Source organism: Micropterus dolomieu, linkage group LG10 (assembly GCF_021292245.1).
Source record: "Micropterus dolomieu isolate WLL.071019.BEF.003 ecotype Adirondacks linkage group LG10, ASM2129224v1, whole genome shotgun sequence".
Lineage (NCBI taxonomy): Eukaryota > Metazoa > Chordata > Actinopteri > Centrarchiformes > Centrarchidae > Micropterus > Micropterus dolomieu.
The window spans coordinates 1,450,891-1,471,768 of record NC_060159.1 but is presented as its reverse complement, the minus strand read 5'-3'; the positions used below and the strand labels follow the sequence as shown (position 1 = coordinate 1,471,768).

The 20,878-nt window shown below is 42.0% G+C and overlaps 2 protein-coding genes and 1 long non-coding RNA gene across 4 annotated transcripts; 1 reads left to right on the top strand and 2 right to left on the bottom strand.

Moving 5' to 3' along the window:
- Window positions 1–198: 198 nt before the first annotated feature.
- gja10b (gap junction protein alpha 10 b) lies at window positions 199–3,135 on the bottom strand. Its single transcript, XM_046061279.1, has 2 exons — window positions 1,744–3,135; window positions 199–791 (listed from the first exon to the last, which is right to left on the bottom strand). The coding sequence occupies exons 1-2, from the start codon at window positions 3,133–3,135 to the stop codon at window positions 753–755; spliced, it is 1,431 nt and encodes a 476-aa protein (XP_045917235.1). The 3' UTR covers window positions 199–752.
- LOC123978139 lies at window positions 684–3,184 on the top strand. 2 transcript variants are annotated; one of them, XR_006826882.1, is made up of 4 exons: window positions 684–1,121; window positions 1,325–1,542; window positions 1,682–2,318; window positions 2,440–3,184. It is a non-coding gene; the product is annotated as an uncharacterized LOC123978139 (long non-coding RNA). The 2 variants fall into 2 exon arrangements; XR_006826881.1 differs by having other exon boundaries at window positions 696–1,121; window positions 2,008–2,318.
- A 1,167-nt stretch (window positions 3,185–4,351) lies between these two features.
- On the bottom strand, window positions 4,352–20,825 carry casp8ap2 (caspase 8 associated protein 2). The gene is made up of 10 exons (XM_046060813.1): window positions 20,476–20,825; window positions 18,167–18,246; window positions 17,631–17,705; window positions 17,379–17,479; window positions 15,385–15,459; window positions 12,919–13,034; window positions 10,177–12,653; window positions 6,922–9,664; window positions 5,535–5,634; window positions 4,352–5,433 (listed from the first exon to the last, which is right to left on the bottom strand). The coding sequence occupies exons 2-10, from the start codon at window positions 18,204–18,206 to the stop codon at window positions 5,371–5,373; spliced, it is 5,790 nt and encodes a 1,929-aa protein (XP_045916769.1). The 5' UTR covers window positions 18,207–18,246; window positions 20,476–20,825; the 3' UTR covers window positions 4,352–5,370.
- Window positions 20,826–20,878: the final 53 nt, after the last annotated feature.

Genomic DNA, 20,878 nt, shown 5'->3' with positions numbered 1-20,878 from the left:
GACAATGAATATCCACATGAAATTTTAGAATTGACTTGACAACATAGGTGCTGCAATATGTTGCCATGGACAAAGTTTTGGACAGAGGAAACTTAACTCTCTGACATCACCATCATGAGGCCCCAGCAATGGCTGCCACATTGTAAGCTCCATATAGACTTTATGAGAGAGCGCTCAGACAAAACAGTTTAGTCCTGCTGAAGAGGGGACAGTGTTTAATAGAAAAAAAAACAACAGGACAACAGAAACATCCACAATAAAAGCTTACATTTGTCAGATATATTCAATATTAGGCAACTCTCAGTCAAAAAGAAATGTTGCATTTACAGTTGCACAACACTGGTTTTAAAGAGTTCTCTCATCTTATCTCATCTCATCTTTAATTACAATCTTTAGTCAAACATCTTTGCAACCCTTGGTCTCATTTTATGAGCAGTCCCATATGCTTTGAGCCAAATATCATTTTGATTTATCTGAAAAACTATCCACCTAAATAAAAAGTAGTTTGCAAACAATCAATATAAAAAAAATCAGATGCCGGAGATATCATGTGAACAGTACATGAAGCTTCTTTTGTGGAACGTTATGTTAACATATTGGAACTGGAGTTCTTGTTCATGCATAATACATTCTATATAAACATACTGTGAAAACATAAAGGTGGAGACGGGCTGAGAGACAGGATGAGAGTTGCTTTGCGATAAGGATCCCTCGGCCCCTGTAGAACTCCGTTATGCCTCTAGCTTGCTTGCTTACTTTTTCATGATTGAGGACAGCTCCAGAATCATGCTCTGAAGGAAAGAAAGATGTGTAGACAGTGCATGGTTATTATTCAAACCACAGACATGAACACGTTTTTCTGACCTCACCTTGCTGCTGTGACGTAAAGTATACTCCAGGGTGTGTCAGCACCATGTGACATCACACGTCTGGCCACACCCAACCACCCCTGAGGTGCACCAGCATGGAATCCTTCCTTACATTTCCAAATTTCCAAGATAACAATGTCCTGCCACCCTGCTGTGACACCCAGAGACACCTGGATGTGAGTGTTTGTTTGTCTTGCCTCTACCCTAGTACAATGGAGGTACAGTTTGGTTTATGGTACTGGAATAAACAAGGTGAGTTTGAGAAAATGTGTTTTTGTTTGTTTGTTTTATTTTGATGCATGCAACACTTTAAAGAGCAACTTGACCTCCATGGTTAACTTCCACTTTTTTTACTGTGTCATCATTAAATGAAACATGCTAAAAGGGGCAATTATTGAGCTTCTGCCTTTAACTGAATGTAATTTTTATATATGATATGATTCTCCATGCCACAGCACAGCACAGAAAACAACGCGAAGGTGTTTTGTAGGTCAGTGTTGTCCAGCAGAGGGCGACACAGACCTGGCAATACTGCGAGGAGCTTCAAGAGAGCTTTTTCAGTTTTGAAATGAGCCTGGTTGCCCATGTCTAAATAAACTGTCCAATCTAAATGACCAGTCACAACCAGCCTGGGGCAGAATGAGCTGGCAGCCATCTGACCCACTGATATTGTGTAAGTTTATTGATTTTATTAGTTTGATTTGCTTTTATTTAGGCATTTTAAATCTTCTGTAAGTGAAACCCTGCTTCAGCCGGGTGCTGACTGGCACTTTACATGGACTGCACTAATATTGTACGTTATACTCTATCAGATAGCCAAGAAGAGACATTGTTTTAGGGGCTCCAGATAAAACATGATATTTTGTTTTCTCACCATGGACATCCTCCTCCCGCCGGCTGGAGGCGGGGGGGTCGTCACCGGACTCTCTCCCTGGTTGAGGTGCTGGGCCTCGACGTCTGTTCCACTCTGAGAATCTGCGCTGTCAGACGGAGTGGCCAGCTTCCCCTCCGACAGTCCTCGGGACATAAAACTGCATTTCCTGGCAGTTGGGAAGTGGTCACTGTCCGGAGAATCACTCATGTCACTGAGCTCCTTACAAACACTCACTCTGCTCTGCTTCCTCTGCGGGTTTCTCAGGGCCGCTGGGATCTCCATGTGGCAGGCGATCAGTGTGGGTCGAGGTCCTGCGTACTGCGGCTGGCCCGAGCCGTGAGGTCCATTCGACTCATCACTGCTGCACGAGGGCTTTCTGTAGTCCTGAGCGTAGCTCTGATCCCCAGACCCCACCTGCTGTAGGCCTTGGATGTCCACATGGCTCGGCAGGTACGTCTGCTGGTTGGAGCTGTTAGAGGCTTCCTGATTCTGAGGGGCCACTGGGGCCAAATTCTCACCACGAGCATCAGACACAACAGAGCAGGCCATCTGTGTGAGCTGTATCAACCTCTGTGGTGAGGAGTTAGTGAGCACACAAACCTGCTGCACCATGGAGTTTTTCTTTGACCTGTACACACTGTCATCATCTCCATATTTGTATCCATACAAGCTCTGTTTAATCTTCTTCACCCCCAGATGGAAAATCTCCAGGAGGTTGAGGAATAAAGAAACCCCAGCTATAACCAGCATGAAAACCATGAAAATGTTCTTCTCAGTTGGCCGGGACACAAAACAGTCGACACTGTTGGGGCAAGGAAGCCGCTCACATTTGTACAAAGGAGACAGTCCAATGCCATACAGAGCACACTGACCTATAATGAAACCCACCTCCACCACAGATCTGGTTAAGATATGGAAAACATATGTGCGCAGAAGGGAACCTCTGAGGGGAGCCTTCCTTACTTTCTTCTGTTCATCTAGTTTCCTGAGCTCTCGCTCGATTCTCTTATGGTCCTCCTGGATGGGGTCTGTCCCCTCCAGCTCAGCTTTCAGAAAGGCTTTCTTCTTGTGCCTCTCCTTCTCAAGGGTTCTCAAACGGTACAATGCATGCCCCATGTAGACCAGAGACGGAGAGGACACAAAGATGATCTGCAGGACCCAGTAGCGGATAAGAGAGATGGGGAAAGCCTGGTCGTAGCAGACATTCTTGCAACCAGGTTGCTCTGTGTTGCAAACAAACTCACTCTGCTCGTCATCCCAAACGTCCTCAGCCGCAACCCCGAGCACAAGCATTCGGAAAATGAAGAGGATGGTGAGCCAGATCTTCCCCACAATAGTGGAATGAATGTGGACCTCCTCTAAAATACTCCCTAATAAATTCCAATCCCCCATCTTCTGTCACATTATTTTCATCTGTCAATGAATAAAGAAACAAAAGTAGTTTGTGGGTTTACATTTAAATGGAAAGTCAAAAATGCAATAGAAATGGTTTTACTTACATGTCTTCTAGGGTCCTTGTCTCGTGTCCTTCAGCAAAAAGCCATAATAACAGAGTAGAATCATTTGTGGAGACATCAGTTCTCATTTGTCGTCCCTTGAACTGACTGTGCAGTGCAGCTGACACTATTTCAATGCTGTTGCAAACTAGGACTCCAGTTTGAAGCCATTGATCCACCACGTAGCCCTGTAGTGCCCTGAGGTTAGTTTCACCCTGCCACATTTAACAGAACACTACACAGGAAATAGCACCATCTGTGACATGTCAATACACAGCCATGCACTGGGTTCAACTTTCTTGCTTATAAAGTACAATAGTGTGCAATAGTAGTCTTTGAACATTGTGGGAATAGTTCTTGTTTGTCCCTTTCAATGCCTGATGCAAAGAACACAGCAAGCTCCATAAAGGGTTTTCCCAGTCTGGTGTGGAGGATGTCCGGGAAACCAGAGCCCTGACCTCAACCCCATCCAGGGGAGCCAGTACATACCACCCAACATCAGTGATGGACCTCACTAATGCTCTTGTGGATGAATAGGAGCAAATCCCCATCCAGGTGGAGGCTGTTATAGTTAGAGCGGCTCCTCCAGTCTGCATGTCTTAGTGTCCTTGGGCAAAATACTGAACCCCACATTGGTCCTGATGGCTGTGATGTTGCTGTGTGAGTGTAGTAGTTTCTGTTGATGTGCAGTTGGCACCTTGCACGGCAGCCTCTGCCATCGGTGTATGAATGAGACATGTAGTTTAAAGCGCTTTGTCTGGCCAGAAGACTACAAAGGTGCTTTACAAGTACAGTCCATTTACTTAAGTACAGTTAGAATAAACCGGTGGTTTGTCTTGTGAAGCCTTTCAAAACAACAGTCTAATTGCTACTATTAGTTATTAGCAGTTATACCAAAAGTGATCACCCCTCTAATCTTCACATGGTTTCATTCAAATAACTCTTTGAGGGCCAAAGTGAGAGGCCTGCTTCAATAATATTTGTGTCTTGGTGATGCTGCTGCCTCAGATTATTCTCCACTGGTACCGGTAGTTTTATTCTCACAATTTGCTACAATTCTCTTATTCAAGCTCTGTAATGTTGTTAATACACTTATGAAGCAGACACCAGCATAAATAAATAAAACTTTATTTTCAGTAAAGAATTACACACAATATTCACAATATTGCATTCCATGCTGTTAATGAGCAATAGGATGAGCCAAACTAAAAGCCAGTCAGGCCCACAGATAAAAGGTTTAATTTGTATTAACAGAGATAAACGTCCTGTCCTGTACATTAATTGGACATGTAAACATTTCAACAACCTTCAAACATATCAAGCACGACCCCACAAATACATCCATTAAAATGAGATCCAAAATATCACATAAAAAAATGATAATAAAACGGTCCAATTAGTCCCATAGCTCAAGGTCTACCGATGGGTGGTGCTTCAAGTTGTCTCCAGTGAGCGTCCACTAATTTTAGGAACTAAACAGTCACTTAATTTAGGACAGAGCATACTGGAACGTGGAATCATCCTAGTCCAAAGGCAGTTTACCCAAATGCTTTGAGAAAAACACGTTTAGGACCAGACGTAACATGACCTTGTTGGCACTAACGTTTTTGCAATCTATCATATCTGCAAATACTGAGAAAGGAAAGCACGTACAGATAGTGCACTGAGGACGAAGTCATATACTTCTGTGAGGACCAGACATCAGCATCCAGCACAGATACTGCAGTAGTGGCTGTGGTGTGGAGTGCTAAAAACCAAAAAGTGCATCCAAAACTAACACTGTTTCAGTGTTCACATCAATCTGTCTCGTTAGTTGTGCTGAAGACGAGTCATTATTGTTGATACTGTTGCTGTGTGGAAAACCACCACACAGGAACACCTTCAAGCGACTGAAGTTTTGACCTTCCTTTGGGAAACAAAGTTTGGCTAAAACTGCTGTCCATATTTGTACTCGGCTGATGATGGGAGTATGCAGAGCTCCAGATCTTGATGCGAAGAGCAGTCTATGTGGGGATCGATCCTGTGATCCGCGAAGACGGAGCCTACATATCTGTGATGGGGCCACAGTATGTGTGTGTTGTTCGAATACAACAACTATATGCATAAATCAAAGCACGCACAGTCAGAGGGATCAGGTGTCCATTTTCTCCTGCTTCTTAAAAAGCTTCATGAGCTGGTAAAATCTGTGAGCAATCTGAGAAAAGAAAAACAGTTAACAGTTGGTGTATGCTTCTTCACCACAGATGTACAGTCATATCACATGACTTCAACAAAAAAGAATAAACATGAACTTACCTGCCCTGATGGCTTATTAAGTTTCTCTGACAAGGCAGAAAAAGTCTCACGTGAAGCCCCTTTTGTCTTCAGGTCAATCAGAATAGCTCGATCTTCATCTCTGGAAGAAGTGGAGTACAGGTAAAGAGCGGCAATCCTTTTCAGGGACACCTCAAACTGTGTTGCTACCACTACATTACAACCTGTTTACATGTACTGTTCTTACAGTGCCTTCTACACAGATGTGAAAGATAATCAAAGAGTGCCATGGAGATTTGTTTTGGATAAACAGTGACGTTTCTGAAATATTTTGCAACCACTTCGGTGTTATTTTGCCAAACTATAGCAGGTCACAGTGAGACTTATGAAGAACAATTAAAAACATTAAGCTTTGCTACAAAGGGCTGTAGGTTAGCTGGAAGAGGTAAACAGTAGCTACAGGTTGGTAGTCTGAGTTCAGCGGTACCTGAGAGGATGGAAACCAAGCAGGCATTAGCCTAGCTTAGCATAAAGACTGGAAGCAGGGGGAAACAGCTAGCCTTGTAAAGTAAAAACAGCTACCAACACTAGTTTCACTAATTAACACATTGTAACTCTTTCTTTGATCCGTACCCAAACAGAAATGTAAAAAAGGATCATTTGTGGTTTAAGGGAGAATTACAGACTGGAACCTCTAGGTGAACAACAGCGGGGTGCAGTGACTGCGTGCAGTCGTCAGGTTTGGTAGCAAATTAAAACAAATTAGATACAACTTCTTTGATCTTTGGACAGAACCAGGCTAGCTGTTTCCCCCTGCTTCCAGTCTTTATGCTAGGCTAGGCTAACCCAGCTCTGTGCAATGCATGTTCTCCATAGTCTAATGTCACTCTTGGAGTATTTGTACTACTTCTTTTAAGTTTCTAAACATGGTTTCATTTGGTCAGAAGTGCACAATAACAAATGGCTAATTAGGTAAGAGGTCAAAAATGGCTATTGGTTAGGTGTAGGGCAACAACAGTATAGACGGTATTATCAGCAAAATGTACTTAAATGAGCAAAAGTAAATTTACTTGTTATGCAGAATGCTCCCTTTCAGTTTCTGTCTTAGTATTGAGTCTATAACACTCAAATACAGGAATAAAAGGTACAATATCTCTTGTAGACAAGTAAAATAAAAAGGAAATACTTAAGTTATGCACATCAGAATTGCATTTAAATATAGTACTTTAATAAATGTACTTCATATATAAATGTTACTTCACATTAATATATACAGTGATTATGTGTAAAACTGTTACATGCAGAAAAGGCTTGTGATTAGTATCATTTGCAAACACGTCAAATTAGAGTACACAGTGGTAAGCCACTGCAAATAATGTGGATGATTAACATCCTGGTGGAATGATATAATACAAAAGCAACTACTGACCTGGTCCATGACATCACCACCTCACCCTTCTTCCTGATTACATTCTTGGCATAGAGACTGTTGGGGGATAGAGATGCGGGGGAGGATTTAGATTCACAATGGTCTTGCTTGCCATTGGACATCTCTTCCGTGCTCTCCTCTTCCTCTCTCCTGGAACGCTTGGCTCTAGACTCCTCCTGGTGCTTGTTCCGTTTCCTGCCTTTGCCACATTCCCTTTGGTCTTTGTCTGATGTGCTGCTTGTGTCTTCTGCAATTGTGAGACTTGTCTCTGACTCTGACACCTCCATTTCATCTCTCTCTGAGTCTGAAGCATGTGATGCTAACACTTTGTTCCTGTTAGCTGACGCAGACACAAGAGCTTTTGGGGGAGTTGTCATGTCTTCTCTATGTCGTGTTTGACCTGCGTTCTCATCAGCAGTGACTGTAATACCTTCTCTGGTGGTTACCTGGCTGATCTGCCCAAAGAAATGACTGGAGCTGTGAGTCTCGTTGTTCAAACTGTTATCTGGAGGAGTAGTTTTAGGCAGATTTTTCAAAGACACCGATGGTTTCTTTGAATCTTCAGAAAAACAAACCGTTGAGGTATTTTGTTGAGTGGACTTATCTTTGTTGTGGGATGGATCTTTTGTTAGTGTTAAGCTCTCATCTCGAGAGATATCTGACTCAATGTCCACCTGACAGACCCCGGAGCTTTCAACAAGGTTAGACAGGTTGTTCTCTGGTGGTACCTTCTTCGATTTGTCTGACAGAACATCTTTTGCTGGACTTTCTTGAATCGCCGCATCATCTTCTCTATGTTGTTGATCTTCCTCCGTTAGTGTTTGACTTAAGCTGTCATCAGCAGTGAGCGTGGTATCTGCGCCAGCGGCTGCCTGACGAATCTTCACGATGAAATGGTCGTTGGATTTCTCCATCACTAGCGCCTGCATGGGCAGGTCGGTCTTGAACACAAAAGGTGTTGCGAGTGCTTCCGAAACCACGCTGCTGCTGGAGCTGCAGCTGGAGTTATCGGTGTCAAGGGCCAGATGAATATCCTGTTCTGTAGCGTCTTCCCCGTCCAGCAGCGCATCCTCACTTATGTGAGCGCTGATGACACTGTCCGGAGTGGACATGACGTGCATGCTCGATGACTGTAGGAAGCTGAGGTGGCTGTCGGACTTGAGGGGTGATGGAATGGTGAGCGAGACTGCCAGATCTTCAGCTAGAATGGAATATGTTCTCTGTGAGGGCAAGCTGGACTGCAGCATTGCTCGGTTATCTGATGGCACCTCTAACAAGCAACTTTCATCAAATAAGGCGGGATTCAGTGGGATCTTATCTTTGGATCGTGGAGACGACATCTTGCGAGGTGAAATACTAGACCATGTAGCGATAAGTTTGGACGGAGTGTCAAATTTTGTCTGAGAAAGCAGTTTAGATGGAGAGTCAAATTTAGTCGGCGTGGTGATGCTGATGCGTCTCTCTCCGTCCTTCCTTGGTGTACTGAGGGACCAGGTAGTATTGTCGCCGGTGATGCCACTGGTTTCTAGTAAGTCGGACCCTTGAAGGAGACACTTGAAGATTTCTCCCATTTGAGAATCTCTCACCAGGTTGAATGTTAAACTGGAGGCTTGCTGTTCTGTGAGTAGCTCAAAGTCAGTTTTGTCAAGCAAAGAGCCATTTTGAGAGACAACCAAAGAAGACATGTTATTTTTCTCTGGAGTTGAAGGAATATTTTGAGGAGGAAGGAAGTTGACCACAGTGTGTGTATTCAGGCAGTTTGCTGGATGAGGCTCAACACTCCTCTCATGTGTGATTCTGATATCTTTGCCTCTACTTCCAAGGCCTGTTTTGTAAGGTGCAGCAGCACAAGGCTTTATTCGATTGAGGCTGGTCGGAGCCGACGGTGCTACCTTTTGTTGACATTGTGACTTCTTTGCAGGAGGCTGCTTAGATACTTTCTCATTTCCACTGGGCCTCTTGTCCTCGGCCTGAGCTCTTTCTGGTTTGCAAAGGCTGTTTAGTGTTGTGTAAATATCCTTGAACAAGTAGTCAATTTGGACATCTACAAAGTCCCACAACTTTTGCTTTAGATCAACTGCTTGCTGTTCAAAGATCCGTTTCACAATACCATTATTTGATACTTTGCTAAAGACAGATGCAATCAATTTCTTCAGCTTGGCTTTCAGCTCCTCTTCCTGACTGCATATTTGAACAAAATGAGCACCATCCACAAATTCTAAAAAAGACTCCTGGAAATTGTCCATCACACCATAAAAGCTCTTCTTGGGAAAGGTTTTATGAAGCTTCATGTACTTTTTTCTGATCTCGGTACGAACCAACTTGAATGTTTCCATTACTGCCTCTATGGTGGAAAAAGAAGCTTTAGTTGCTGCAGGACAAACGGTTTTAAAACGACTTTTCGGACTTCGTGTAGATACACCTGCCGTTTCATTTGTTTCTTTTGATGCAACACACCTATCTTCAGATGTCCTGTTCAACACAGACTTAGGATTTTGTTTATTTCTGACTGGTCGTGCCAACTTTGCCCTCTTGGTTGCAGGAACAGGAGATCCTGCAGCCGCCTCATCACTTTCGCTTACAATTTCCCCTTCCTCCAGTTCAGTGTCAGAGAGACTTGAAGGCAGGATTACCTTGTCCACCGAGTTATACTTGTCATGGTTTGCAGGGGAACCTGGATATTTGTTTTCTTTGTTTACATCCAACTTCTTTGAGTTGGCATCAACAGCTGTGCTGGAGAAATCTGCACAGAAGAAAGAAAATACCTTTATATAGACATTTTTTGACATGTTGACAGCATCTTATAATTATGAGTAAAATACCTCATTATTACAAGGTCCCTATCTAGTCCCTATCAATATTGACCAAGTCTCACCGACACAGACTCTAATGGCCCGAAATACGTTATATTATCTGTTTACTTGTAGCCCCAACCAATGCTGACACAATTAACATCACTTGAGGATACTTCATCAGATTTAACACAGCTCCCTCTGGAGCCACAAGAGTAATGTGTAAAGTGGGAGTTACCCTTTAAGATAAGTTTATGACTTCCCATCCTGAGTAGGTTCTGAGTTTGAATCTAACAAGATAAAGTCTGAATTCAACCATAACAAATGATAACCAATTAAAACAATTAAATGGGCACCACAAAAACAGTTTGCCTGAATAATGAGACACTTAAATGGTGATCACCAGATAACAGGCATAAAAATGACTAAGCCTTCTGGATTACAGACTGGATACCAACTTTACCTTTTTGAAGGCTCTTGACATGACCAGGCTTGCCATGAACATAGAGATGACTTCTCTTGGCAATTCGTATTGGGCTCCTCAGAGGACTTATGGCATCAGGGATTTTCTTCAGACTGCTCAGTGTGCGCATCATGGAGTCCTCATCGTGGAGTAATGGCATTGAACTGGAAGGCTCAACATTATTCTCCCGAATCTTTGCAGGACTGAAGCTCTTATTAGGAGTCAAAGTGAGGTCTCTGTACTTCTCTGGCAGCGCTGTCTCCTCTGTGGTACTGCTGACTTTGGACACTGCGATACAGCCGGTTGAAGAACTTGGCTCAGTTGTGATGCTTCTGTTGTCGCTGGCGTCCTCATTTGCCTGTGTTAAAACATAAATAGCCTCAGGAAGACTCAGCCCTTCTTGTGGGACCGATTCCAGGCTTATTGTACTGGATACAGCATCTGCATCTTTAGGGCCACTTTGCATAGAACTATCTTTCTGGTGAATGGAAGCGGAAGCAGGAGGACCCAGTCTTTGCTGACCGTCCTGAGGTAGGGACATTTGCTGAGATTGCTGACTCTTGGGATCGGTCTTGTCGCGATCATCTTCAGCTGGAGGATTTTCCCTTAAGGGTGAAGCAGCTGCACTGTCTTCAACGAAATCCACAGGTAGGCCTTTCTGTACTGTACTTTTACCCCTCAGTTCTACTCTTGAATCAAGCACAACGGGTTCGGTAACAGCAACAGATTGATCTGTATTATTTCCAGGGTTGACATTTTGTAAAGAATTGCTCGAGTGTTCTTCATACATGCTTCCGGGCATGTCACCAACATCATCTGTAGCCTCCAGAGGTCCACATTCATCTACCTGGCTGTCTGAGGGCAGCTTGGTTTTATACTCATGATTTTTTGAAATGTCCCCACCTGCCGCTTTTACAGAAGTACACCTTGGTGATTTTGGTGTGAGAGGCACAGTCACGGGATTCTCTGCAGTATCTAGGGCTTGGCTATGAGCTGAGGTTGTTTGGACTGAATTGTCTTCAAGTTGCTTGTCAGCTGCAGGAGTTTCGCTCTGGTTTATGTCCTTTTCCTGGACATCTTCTCCAACATCTTCCAACCCTGCTTCTAATTCACTGCTGTCTACTTCATCAATCACACACATGTCTTCAACGTTAGGCTGTGAACTCTCATCATCTGGTTCGTCTTCAACTACCTGGTCCACTATTTCGAGGTTATCCCTGCTTGCTTCGATGGGCAGCACTGGTTTCTTAATTGGTGAAAGGGTTAGATTCAATGTTTCCATGAAACACAGTTTCCTGTTTGGACTATTTTCCTCCACTAAGCTTTTCTTGGTGATATTTGGTTCTTCAGATGATCTTTTTAAGGCCTCTTGTGTCTGTTCTTGTTTTTCCTTATTACAGACGTCAGCTTTACCCTGGTCCGATTCTTTTGATCCCCGTTTCTCACGTTCTCTGCTTGTCTTTGATAGAGTGCTCCTCTTATGCTTTCTACTGATTTCCTCTTTACGCCGTCTATCCTCCTTCCTTTGATAATCCTTTGAAAGTCTATCCCCTTCCCTCTCTTTAGAGGAATCACAGTAGTGCTCAGCATGATTTGAAGAGGACTTTTTCCAGTCCTTTGAGTCTGAACTTCTGATATAACTGTCACTAGTCTTGCTTTTTCTATGATCTCGGCTGTGGCCCTCTTTAGAGCTGTGGCCCTCTTTAGAGCTGCGTGCGGCACTATGTTCTGAGTCTGACGTGGACATTTTGGCTTTATCTCGTCTCCGTTCTTGACTTCTCCCTTTCTTATCATCAGAGGAAGCAGCACTATGTAAAATCTCTGGTGGAGGGCTTTTAGCCTTCTCTGATCTGTGGTGCCCCTCAACATTTAGGTAGTTCCTGCTTTTACATGACCTGGATCCATATCTTCGTCCTGTTTCTTTGTCTGCCTTGTGAGACTTGTGTTTCTCAGGGGCATAACCGTCCTTGTTGGGATCTGAACCAGATTTACATTTCCTATCTGTTGATTCAGATAGTTTTTGACTTTGATATTTTTCCTCTATGCACTTGGACTTGTGTTTGTCTGACTCACTATGTCGAGTTGATGAACTGCTGCTGGATTTGCTGCCAGAGTGGTCAGTCGGTTTGTCACGTACATCACAATCTTTCCTTGAGAAACTTTTTAAATGACCGTGAGACGATGCTTTTGAAGTTCTCATCTTGATGCAAGATCCGCTGGGCTGACAGGTGGGACTGTCGCTGTCTTTCCTAGAAGGTTGAGGAGGATCCTTTGGAGGATGATCCTCCCCTGGAGTTGAGGCTGGTAGAGGTGGAGGAGGTGCAGGAGGACTGGATGGTGGAGGAGGAGGCGGAAGGCTGGAGGGAGGTGGAGGAGGTGGCCTACTCTTGCAGCTACCTGTGGAGATCCGACTGGAGGAATTTTTATCCTGCATATTATTAATATGAGATTGATGATGATGGAGCCCTTTCGCTGACCTGGGGAAAACAAAGTTTTACAATTGATTAATCATTTAACAAATCAGAACAGGGTAGCTTTTTGTCTACTGACCACAGTGGGTAGGTAATCCAAACAACTTATGTGCTACTTGTCCTTAAATAACTGCCAACATGATCTTTTAAAATTCCTACTTGGAATTGTTAGGTTAACTCATTATGAAGCATTCATACATAGGTTGTTGTAAAATAGATAATACAATTACAATGAGTCACCAGTAAATAAAAACAAACAACAAACACTTACCTTTGGTTCAACCTCTGAATCTCAGCATCTTTTCTGGTAACCTCCTGTCTAGCTGTTCGTAAAAGTGCAGAGATGTTCTTTTTAAGAAGGTAGTTCTCAGTGTTCAGTCCTGTATTCTGTAGAAAGAAAGAATGAAAGAAAACCACATTAGACCACATTGGGACCTCACATTATGGGAAACAAAGAAGTGGCCTGCATGTAGGCCAGAAGCCTAAACAAAGAGGCCTGCGTATAAAACAAGACTACAGCAAAATTCCTCAGGTCCACTGACTCACACCTGAGCGTGAGAGTAAAGGCTCGTGCAGACTACACGACTTTCAGCCGTGCTGTTCACACTACACAACTTGCCGTCTTGTGGTGGGAGTATTGAAGTCTTTGTGGCGTTCACACTACGTGACTGATAGGTGACAGGGGGTCACACACTACACGAACTGACAGCAGCTCTGTCACCCGACGCTGGTCTCCAAACCAGGTTTTGTCAAGAAAACACATGAAATGTGAAACGGGAAATGACGCGAACCTCCACACGAAACTGCTGTTGTTGTTATTGTAAAGATACCAATCATAAAGACAAAGAATCTGGGTGAAAGGATGGATCAGCACACGCAGGTAGCAGGGATTGTCTGAGCTACAGAGAGAGCTGGAGGGGAGTAAAAAGTGTTTTGTAGTGAAAAGTAGCTGCCTGCTCTCATTGGCTGGATGTCGAGTTGGCCGACTCCTCCAGATATTTGGCGTGCTAGATATCTGGCAGACGTCAGTGATGTGTCAGTGATGCGTTGGGGAACTGTTTTGATGAGTCGCTGAGTAGTTCACACATAACGACTGGCGACTGCTGATCTATCACTGATTTACCCCTGATCACAGCCTGACGCTTGCGGAGCTCCCCGACCAGCAAATTGGGCCTAAAAATTGTGTAGTGTGAACTAGGCTTAAGTTGTATCCAAATACTGGATTCCTATTGGCCAAGCCCCTCATGGAAGGCAGAGTTGTGATTAAAGGTTACTGTCAAACTTCTATTAATAGCTGAGTCCCAAAAAGCCGCCTACCCGTTTCCTGGCCTGGTGTGGGAACACCTTTTGACAACAAAGTTCTTTGGGGCTGCCTGCTTTAGCTGCTTCTAAGCTTCTTGGATGGTTAATCCAAATATTAATGTTTAAACATATGATCAATATGTCAGTATGGACATGCTACACATCGTTAGATCGGTTAGATTCTCTACAATTCAATCGTCGTTCATTTAGCGGAAACAACAAGCCCCAAAGTCTGATTCATATAGATTTACCGGTGTAACCTGCATGGTACAAGAGATTTTTTTTAAAAAGTGCTGACTCCCGTTACCTTTGAAGCGCTCGTTAAGTCTGAATGTGCCCGGTCCTTGTTTATTTATCTTCCTTTAGTCAGTTCAAAAGAATCAAAACAGCTTTTCATAAAAATTTATTAGGGCTGGGGCGATTCGTCATCGTAATCGATGGCGTAAATGCATCGCTGCATCCGGTGTGGGATTCTCCCAGACAAGTTTCAGCTACAAGATGGCGGCCTTCGACTGTCTAAAGTTTCAGACAGACACTCAACAACGTGCTGCTTCGTGAGCTCTCTGAACTGGAAACTTCAGTGCAGCACAGTTGCTGTCCACAAATATGTGAAGCAGCATGAACACATGAAAGGAAAGTATCCCGGAGCACTTTGTCTAGACGGCAGCACCGTAAATCCTGTTTACTTTCTGTCGCCACACAAGCACGGCACATTATCAGCACGAGGACACGTAGTATTTCTTCATTGCCTTCATGTTAAAAATAATTTCTGCCCCGCTGCTGTCATGGTAACATAACGTTACACCGTGTGTCATGTAACGATCAGAGGTTTCATATTTTCTGTTTATTTAACGCCCACGTATGAGGGAGAAAACAGCCAAATCTAATTACAGACAATCTGTGTCTGTCTGCACAGTCTGTGAGTCCTTTCAGGTGTTCACTGATGCAGAAATACATTTTATTATCATACTGCATTACTTAATATTGAAATGAATCCATGTCAGAAACATTTAAAGTTTGAAGTAAAGTAGCCTAATTAATGTCTGTTATTGTCATTATCACAACACTGCAGTGACGTGGAAATTTGATTCATTTTAAGATTTGCTGCTATTGTCATTCTAATGTGCTTCATCAGGATGATTGAATAAAATATAGATTTATTGATTAGACATGTTTTTGATATTTATTTTGGATAAATTGGTATGTTAATCAAGTAATAGGCAACTTTTCTTTCTTTAGAATAAACAAAATTAGTCGTTAGATTAATCGACTTGAAAAATAATAGATATGTACAGCCCTAAAATTAATCCAAGTTGTGAATCCTGTCATGTGAAGTCCATCGCTGTCTGTCTGCTAACTTCTCTCATCCTGCACCTTGTTGTTGGTTATGTTTTTTTTCATACCCAACAGCTGAGAAAAGGAAGACAAAACAAACCTGCATCTCCATTTGCTCCAGTCTCCTGCGCAACTCTTTAATTTGGTTCTGAGCTGCGTGGAATCTGGACTTCAACTGCAAAACAAACAAAAAGAAAAAGATTGTGAGATAGTGCGTAAATTGTTATAGCTTTTGTTTGTGTTGTTAACAAGTGTCAACAACACATGACGCAGAATAATGAACCAACGCTTAGCCTTACTTGACACTTCACACCAGACTGTTGGTCAGAGAGAAATCTATCGTAGCAGTGTTTCATCTTTTACCAGACTTGGGTCTGCAGGTCACTACTAAACCAAACTATTCTACCAGACAATGCAAAACCCATCATACGTTGGCTCAGCAGGAGTCTTGATGCTGAGGGCTCCACACAAAAAAGCAAACGTAGGGTCATCTGGCAAACAAAGTGAACGTGGCTCAACATTTGCCCCAACACAATGGGACATCATCCAGCAAGGCACTGTGTTAGCCAACCCATCACGACTTGATTATAACATGGCATCACAAACAAAGATTAAAAAAATCATATCTTTCCAGAGTAGTAAACCATCTTCCTACGTACGGATCTGTTACTCAGAATCAGACATCTTGATCTTATTTCATTGTGCCAGTGGTACCTGGAAAATAGCCCCAACGTAGCCCCTTACATTTTGTTTTTGTTTTTCACGTGGGGCTGTTTTCGGTCTGAACACCAACTAAGACAGGTGTTGGCAGAGTTGAGCCACCTTGCCTGAAATATTTCTACAAATGTAACACTATTTAATAAAACCATTCATCTTCAGGACAAAGAGCAGAGACCCTTTTTCACACACGATTTACCTTTGATTTTTATGGCTATCGTAGACCACGTATACTAGATTAATTCAATTATATTAATATAGCACCAATTCATAACAGAAGTTATCTTAATGCACTTTTCATATAAAGCAGGTCTAGACTGTACTCTTCAAAACAATATTAGAAGAGACTCAACAATTTCCCACCATGAGCAAGAACTTAACAACAATGGCAAGGGAAAACTCCTTTTTAGGAGGAAGAAACATTGAACAGAACCGTGACTAGGAATGGGGATCGTTAATTTTTATTGATACTGACACCATTATTGAGACTGCTTAACAATCCGAGTCTTTATCGATACTTCACTATTATTTGGTGATGGTTATTTGGTAAGACAAGACCCAACGGGCCTGAGGTAGGCCTGCACGGTATGAGGACAATATTCAATGTGAGATAACGTTGTTGTATATTGAGATGACTGGTGATGATTTTCTAGAGCAGCAACATAAATGTTTACAACAGCAACGTCACTATACATAAACTCAATATGTGACATCACAATACTGAGTGACATTTAGAAAGAATGAATCTGCTGTTATTCACCGCATGCAGGTAAGGTTACCTGGGAGAAGGAGGAGCCGCTGAGTTTACAACAACGTGCCAGATTTTAAGACTACAGACCAAGAAAAGATTTGATTTCATTTTACTCGTGCATATTTGTTTTAAATGTTCTGCCTCAGATTTGTGAAGTGATCCAAAAGTTTAAAACCACAATTAACCATCTGGTTTCTTCAACTCTTTACTCAGAAGCAAAATGAGCCTTTCAATTTGAAAGAACTAATGATTTGACATTTATCCTGATAATTATTGATATCAAATGATATGAAAGTTTTTATTGTGATAACATTTTTGGCCATTTTGTCCAGTCAAATGGAGTGGATTGGTAGCTGAAGAGGTGCCAGTTCACTTCCTGGGCACTACCAAAGGTGCCCCTGAGAAAGGCCCTGGCCCCTAACTACACAGTGGATGCCCACTGCTCAGAGAATGAATTTCACATGCTTGCTAACTGGCGAAAAATACAGTTTGGGAACAAGGCTGCAGAACAAAGCAAACAAAAAGTGGTGTGAGGTTCTCACAGGTTTATCTCAACCCTCACATTCAGTATGAAAAGCCTATTGTAACAGGTCACAGAGAGAAATGTAGCATGGAGCACAACTGACCTCAGAGTATGTTGACTCTCTGTTCTGCTGTTCTTCGGTGATAATTTCTTCATAAAGATCCATCGACTCTTTTAGCTGAGAAGCATGTGGAGATGGTTTCTCTGTAATAAATCAAAATAGGACAAAGAATTAGACAGATCACTATTATAAAGCCTCAAGTTTGGACAACAAATCTGAACTGGATGCACTTGAATACAATATTATTGGTAATAATAATATTGTGCTGTAGCAGACCAAAGTGAAACTATTTACCTGCATCGCTGGTGGAACCGATGTCCAGGCCATCGTAGATATCCACAGAATTTTCATTGACATCAGGTACCAAGACTGTGAATAGTACATGTATTATAAATGTCTGTCATCTTAGTCTTAAAACAAAATGAAAACACATTCACATTCATTCCCACGAGCTACAGACACGACATTTTCAGGGGAATTTTTTAAAGGTACTATTTAGTGAGTTCATTTTAGGTGTAGAATTAAGACACTAAAATAAAATTGAGGAAATTAAATAGAATGCACTGAGTGGCAAAGTTGGAGTTATGTCGGATAAAGAATATGTGTCTATGTCTACAGAGATTAAAAAACCCGTATAGACTCCATATATTAAAATCTAATGACTGCATAACACGTACTAAATTAAGCATTTGTGACTGACAGCTGGTGTGATATAGCTGCTGAGGTCACTGAAAGACACATTTACACTATAACTACAATAGGCTAAAACAGTCTCATTACAAACCAGATTTGTATGTTTGTGTAAGTTAATATCATAACCTTATACTTACAACCAGATGCACTGTCTGTCTCAATGTTCCAATGCTCCATTATCTCAAGTTTCTCTGTGGCTCAGTTTCTTAAGGAGTTCCTAAAAACAATACCAAAGAAGAATTAGTAGTTATTACAAGCACACAAATATCAACCAAAACACACTTTGAACAGGCTGAAGATTAGCCTGTATGCTGATGGATACACTGAGAGCAGGGGTAAAACCAATTAATCAGGAACACATAAAATTAATCCACAAATTGATTGCAGAGTTGATAGACCAATCTTAAAGGGGCACTCTACTAATTTTAAATATAAAGGCTAGTGTACTAGACATGGATAGTACTACTTAGTCTGTTAAAACAGCTGGTTTGATGCAAAAACATCCTTGATGATGTCATCAGGGTAATCTCAGTATGGGCTCGGGGACTACACATTATTAACAGAAAGCATGGGTTACACACTAGAGTTGTGGAGCTTGAAAGATGTCCGCAGGCCAGGTAGAGAAAGACACTACTGGTTGCATAACGTAACGACAGGACCAGGATATTTTGACTTCTGCTGCTTTGATTTTTAGGTCTGTCTACAAATAAATAAATAAATGTAGAAATATATAAATATGGAATAAACAAATATGAGATATATACAACTAAAGAGAATATTGTGTACATCCATCCATCTTCATCCTCTTATCCAGGGTCAGGTCGTGGTTTACATAAATATATAAATAGACAAAATATAAAAATATAGAACAACAATGAATGATTAACAATTAACAACAAACATGTGCTATGTGCCAGGTTTGTGCATGATATGAAATGAAGCAAGATTTAGACATACAAAGACAATTATATCATTTGCAAGGGGGGAGTGTCAGTGAGGGACCTGGGCCTTGTTAATGAGGCTAGCTGCAGACGTGGAGAAACTGTTTTTGTGGCGAGAAGTTTTGGTCCTGATGGACCGCAGCCTCTTGCTGCTCGCTTCACTGATCAATTTGTCATGGAAGATGTGTAAACTGTCAGAGATTCTTCCATCCTCTTACCATTATCATAATCATAAGTCATTATTATTTGTGGTTGTAATGGGCAATGCTGCAAATCAACAGCAGGAGTGCTTTATGTCTAAAGGGAAAAACATGTTCACTCCATATATCTAAAAAAATACTGATTTTATTTTTCAGCAATGAATTATATTTTAGCAAGCATCTTGCAATGTTTTTTCTAATAGTTTTAGAAATATTGGATTTTTATATGAATTATTGATTTGTCAGGTACTTTGTATACTAGACTTGTCAAAAATGTATGTTTCGGTTTTGTTGTCTTATCACTATGCAATTTCCCAAATGATTTTACCAGATAACGTAACGTTACTATGTTAATAATCTATATTGGTAACGTTAACGTTATCGCAATGTAAGACAGCATATAACGTAATAAAGGATTTATCCATATTGCTCACTCCTACAGATAGTATCAAATCACCGATGCACTGAGGTTATTATCTGTAACGTTAGTGATAAAAACAGGCTAATCACTGTGATGTTAGCATGATTAAGATAGTGGTCTAGCTAACTTTAGACCTCATTTGTTCGCGGACGTGAACAGAAAAGAACAAAGCCCTCCAGACAGAAAGAAGGGAAGACACCCTAGATAACCGGTAGCATATAACTTATAACTAACTGTTGAGTTCCATGTTTATATTAACGGCTTGGGCTAAATATTGCTTCTTTAGGAACTTTCTGCCCATAGTTAACCTAATTTTGACAATTTGAGCTCTAGCTCAAGCTAACATTAACGTTACTAAAGTTAATGTTACCTCTTAAACTCCTTAAACCAATACGGCTTTAAAAGCTCCTTAAATCAACTAACACAAAATGGACACATACGAATGGAAGGCAAACCCAACGTACCACTGTTTAACTTAAAAACTTTTATATTACTTTGAAGTAATTACTTTTGACTAACGTTACCACCACGCTAACACAAATCTGTACCTTACCGTTGTCCTGCCACCAAGGTATTCATAGTTTATTTTTATTAAGAAACGCAGAAATGAATGACATTGCTGAGAACATCTTAATATTTCCCCTTAATGGATATTTTATTGTTGTTAATAAAGAAGCTTGGCTCTGCTAAACCCGCGTTGGGTGCATATTCAACTTAACGTTAACTGCTAACTTAACACATTGTTATCCAACTATGACTTGGGACCCCATACCGGAGAAGCCCTCGGTAAATTATGGATGCTAATCTGAACCCTATGCACCGGCCAGGCATTCATAAAACGCATATTACAGTTGGCTTACTTTGAAGTGTTTGGCTTAACTTACTTGTTTCCGTATTGTTATGCGTCCTCCTGTTGTTTACAACTGTAATGTCGCGCCAAGACTTCATTGCACAGGAAGTAACGACATTTTCCCGCGGTCTGTCACGGCTGTGGGTGGGTTCTCTTTATACATCCATGGTGTTTTCTTGCAGCTCCGCGGTTTCAAAATATCTTGTTGAAACAGGAGTCAAACCCTAAAGGAGGCCAAATGTACCGCGACACGCGGTCTTCTCCGGCGGTTCACGTCCTCACCCAGCAAACTGCCGTTAACGAAAGCATTAAACGGCAGCAGATACGGCAGGACGCTCGAGCGAAAGTTCTTCGCTCGCGGAGTCTGGACTGTGCTGGCGTCGCTGTCCGCGCGCGTCATCACAGCACGACGTTGGGGGGGTGGGGGGGGACATCCG